The sequence below is a fragment of the Sinocyclocheilus rhinocerous genome, unplaced genomic scaffold (assembly GCF_001515625.1).
Source record: "Sinocyclocheilus rhinocerous isolate Xijiao unplaced genomic scaffold, SAMN03320098_v1.1 scaffold1616, whole genome shotgun sequence".
In the NCBI taxonomy this organism is placed as follows: Eukaryota; Metazoa; Chordata; class Actinopteri; order Cypriniformes; family Cyprinidae; genus Sinocyclocheilus; species Sinocyclocheilus rhinocerous.
In genome coordinates, this window is record NW_015645077.1 from 287,136 (window position 1) to 291,686 (window position 4,551).

The 4,551-nt window shown below is 43.1% G+C and overlaps 1 protein-coding gene across 1 annotated transcript in view; it reads right to left on the bottom strand.

The window, feature by feature from the left end:
• The window catches only part of LOC107705629 (NACHT, LRR and PYD domains-containing protein 3-like), an 11,285-nt gene that overhangs the window by 4,250 nt on the left and 2,484 nt on the right, over positions 1-4,551 (bottom strand). The window contains exon 2 of the mRNA XM_016509020.1: positions 3,596-3,769. Within this exon, the coding sequence (XP_016364506.1) occupies positions 3,596-3,769 (174 nt within the window). The remainder of the gene's footprint in view (positions 1-3,595; positions 3,770-4,551) is intronic.

A 4,551-nucleotide genomic window follows, 5' to 3' on the forward strand; every position in this document is an offset into this window, starting at 1 on the left:
GCTTTCGGTTTTTTTTTTATGGGGAGCGTTTAAGCAGTTGGCTAGAGCAGTGCTGATTGGAGAGAACGGAGGTGCGCTCACTCTATTGGTTAGTAAGACTGCAGCTCAAGGCTGGCAGTCATGCATATGCTCTGGAACAGAGTAATATCCCGTCCACATCCCAGGCTTTGCGATTTCGATTAATCGCACAGCCCTAGTTCTAACCACGACCTCGCCCCTCCCCACCCCCCAATCATTCGAATTTCCAGGTGCTGGAATTATTTTAATGATATTCTAATGGGCCGCTTTGTGATATCACAAAACCCGGAAAACAAACGCTGTAGTCCAAACGAGCCGTTCATTGTAGTTCTTGAAAAGGGATTTTTTTCAAACGAAATTTCTCCCTTTGGAGTGGACTTTGAGATTTGGAAGTTTGAAGATCTTTTTTATGCCCAAACATACACAGTACACACTGACTAAAATTCAAAAAGTGAAAAAGCATAATAGGACCCCTTTAAAAATTTTACACTGTAAACTGCTTTAATTTGGAGTGAGGGATACGGGGGAGTGGCTTTATTCCATCAGATGTATATCACTGCTCACAGCTGATTGGTCCAGTTTGAGATCTGTAACCCAGAATAAAACCTGCTTTGGAATAGGGTAGATGTGTAGCGTAACTTACTTTGGCAACAAATCCTGCTTAAAACCAAGCCCCCTTCTTGAGCCCAAAAACTGAGTTTGCTCGTGTTCTTTTCTGTTTTGGTAGCACGAGAGGGACCTACATGTTATTAGGCAGGTGGCTTTAATGTTATGGCTGTTCAGTGTATGTAGCATTGATTTACTGTATGTGTTTGCACAATTAAAACAATATATAAAAAAAAAACTACTGCAGAAATATGAACGTGACGAACAGAAAGAATGAATCCAGCATGTTCTTCATTTCCTTTTCAGCCAGTCACTTTGACGTTGTGTCAAACACCTCTGACATTGAGAAAAGGCCAATGAAATTGGCAAGCAAAATTTGCATGGCTGGCCATGCCCTGGATGCCCAGGTATAAATAGGCATTTGCTCACTCGTTCTGTTCTTCGGAGCTGATGCAGCTCTCTGAGAAGCAGCATTTCATTCACCTCTCTTACTCCTCGTCGTTGGATCTACGGCACAGGCAGGAGTCTCTCCCTTCTTCATACACAGATAAGTGTAGTGAGAGTACTGAGCTGGGCCCATGCTGAAGCAGCCCTTGTGGATGCTTCATGTACTTCTTGTGAGGACATGCCCATAGGCTTGCGGCTCGCGTTCTTTTCTAAAAGATCGCAAGTAACCTCAGGCTCATGAGGAGGATGAGCTGTTGATCGCAGCAGCAGAGAGCGGGCTGGAACCATTAGAAGCAGATGACTCAGCTGGAACTGCACTTCCGGGTGACATGTCTCAGTCTGAGGCTGATGCTGAGATGGCGGTAGTGCTCACCTGTGCAGCTCAGAGCATTGGGCTCGAGTAGACTCCCCCACCCTGCACAGAGCGCTTTCGGCTGGATGAATGGTTCATGGGGTCTAAGCGCAACACTCAGCCACGCTCTAGATAGATCTGATAGATCAGTTTGCCTCACAAGAATGGTGTTCTTCTCGGGGGGAGAACCCGCAGTGATGTGGTATTGGATCAGTGCTATCCTTCCTCCAAGAGGGACTGGACAGGCACCTGTCTGCTTCTACACTCAAGGTGTACTTGGCCGCTATAGCAGCGACCACGCACTGTGGGTGGCAGATCGTAGATGAAGCATGATCTGGTTACCAGATTTCTGAGAGGTGCATGGAGGTTGAATCCTCTGAGATTTATCTCAGATTTATCCGCCTTATCTCCTCTTGAGATCCTTCAGTGGTCCTTCAGGCCTTACAAATAGATCTGTTCAAGCCTCTTAAGTCAGTTGAGCTTAGTGTCCTCTCTATGAAGACGGTATACCTTACTCTGCTCTATCAAGAGGGTGGGGTCTGTAAGCCCTCTCTGTCAATAAAACATGCTTAGAATTCAGCCCGGCAGACTCTTATGTTGTTCTGAGACCCTGACCTGGATATGTGCCCAAGCTTCCCACTACTCCCTTTAGAGACCAAGTGGTGGCCCTGCAAGCTATCCCTCCTGACAAATGAGACCCAGATCTGCCTCTGTCGTGCCTGGTGCAAGCCCTGCACATCTATTTGGAGCGCACACAGTGTTTCAGATCCTTTTGAACAGCTCTTTGTCAGCTTTGGAGGACAGCAGAAGGGGAAGGCTGTCTCCAAACAGAGAATCTCTCAATAGATTGTGGATGTGATTCTCATGGATTATCAGGCCAGAGGCTTACCATGCCCCTTGGAATTGAGAACTCACTTGACCAGGAATGTTGCGGCTTCGTCAGCTTTGGCAAATGGTGCCTCACTAGCAGACATTTGTAGAGCTGCAGGCTGGGCTACACCTAATACATTTGCCAGATCCTATAATCTGTGAATGGAACCAGTTTAATCCAGAGTTCTGGGTACTAACACAAATTCAGATGCCTGGTAAGGTATAGAGCTTGCATATAGTGCCTTTTCCCTCTCTGAGGTGATAATGTGTGCTTTTGAGTCCAGTTTCAGTTCCTTCTTATGAACCCCTGGACTACCCTCTTCATCAGTCAAGCACTCTCACACAGCTGAGTTTTGCGGAGGAACTATTTGTAAGTATCCCTCAACTGAACTCTTATATTGGAATAGTGCTCCATATGTTGTGACTCCCTATGGTGGTCCCATATGTGTATCTTCCACTGCAAAGTTCCTATTAAGGACTCCGTGTTTTCCCTGGACAGAGCGCTGCTGTCACCAGGTGCTGTGTTTGACTGTTCTCCCCTTATGTGCAGTCCACCACAGAACCTTCCCTATGTAGTACTTCCTCTAGCAAGTCCATTGGATACATCTCCACATGTCACCTCCCATCGGGTAGGATGTGGTGTCTGTAGTGTTCTTTTCTCACTTGAGTAAGTGAACACTTCCCAACAACCAGGTTCACTAGCCGCTGAATTTTTATTAGTATTTTTAAGCAGAAGAAAAGGTTTCTGGCTGAGATTATATGGTATATGGTAACTTTCCTAGATGTCCCAGGTGAAATGCATGATCCCAGGTGTCTGGGATCCCGGATGCCGACCCTTAATGTTGGAACTTTGACACAACATCTCAGTTCCCTCCATCAGGGAACGAGGGTTACCATACATAACCGAGACGTTCTCAGTTCTTACTGAGTTGAGCTTGATTCTGTTTGAAGTCAAGAGATTTAAATGTTAATTATGTGTGAAAGTGTGTATTTCAGTGTGAATTTCAGTCCTGCAGTATCATGTTACAGAGGAGCAGTTCCTGTGTTCAGTCATTTACAGCTCAATCAGCTGAACTCACAGCAGCAGAAAGAGGCTGAATACTTCAAATATACTTTACATTGTGTTTTATGTGTCAGAGTCAAATATGATCTTACCACAGTTTCTCCAGTTTACACTGAGGATTCTTGAGTACAGAACAGAGAAGTGCCACACCAGAACTTCCTAGTTTATTCCAAGACAGATTCATAAATCAATTATACTTTACATTGTGTTTTATGTGTCAGAGTCAAATATGATCTTACCACAGTTTCTCCAGTTTACACTGAGGATTCTTGAGTACAGAACAGAGAAGTGCCACACCAGAACTTCCTAGTTTATTCCAAGACAGATTCAATTCTCTTAGGTGTGAAGTGTTCGATCTCAGAGCTGAAGCCAGATCAGCACAACCTTCATCTGTGAGACCACAATCACTTATGCTGTAGAGAAATGAAAATCATACTTGTAAACACTATGAACTGAAAACAAAAGCAATAAAATAACTTGCTGCAATAAACAACTTTCAATTCCAATGTAATTAATTCATTCTGTAAGGAAAAAAAAACAGACACTGATGTATTTCTTAATTTATTATCCATGTTTCAATTTGAATTGAATCAATATTTATGTATTAATTCATTTGTAACTTTAAACTTGTTTAAAACTAATCTGCAGATAGAACTGTTTCAAAAACACATAAAAAATACTGACCACTAAACTCTGGATAGCATCTGAAGATTTATAAGCTTTTAACTTTGATTTTCTTAAAGTTTTAAAAGTGAAGTGATTGTTCTCAGTGATACTTACTGAACTGATCTGGATTCTTTAATCACAGGCAGCAGCTTCTGAAAAACTTTCATGTTTTGTGCTTTATCGCTTCCTACAACAAATGTCTTGAGATCAAACACATCAAGCTCCTTCTCTGATGTCAACAACACAAAAGCTACAGCTGACCACTGAGATGAAGAAAGTTTGACTTCCTTTATTGTTCCAGATGTCAGATAGTGTTGTATTTCCTCCACTAGTGAATGATCACCCAGTTCATTCAGACAGTGGAACAGATTCATAAATTTTTCTGGAGATCGATTGCTCCTGATCTTCTTCTTGATGAACTCAACTGTTCTCTCATTGCTGTCAGAGCTGCTTCTTGTCTGTTTCATTAGTCCTTGTAGGAGAATCTGATGAGACTCCACTGACAGACCCAGAAGAAACCGCAGGAAAA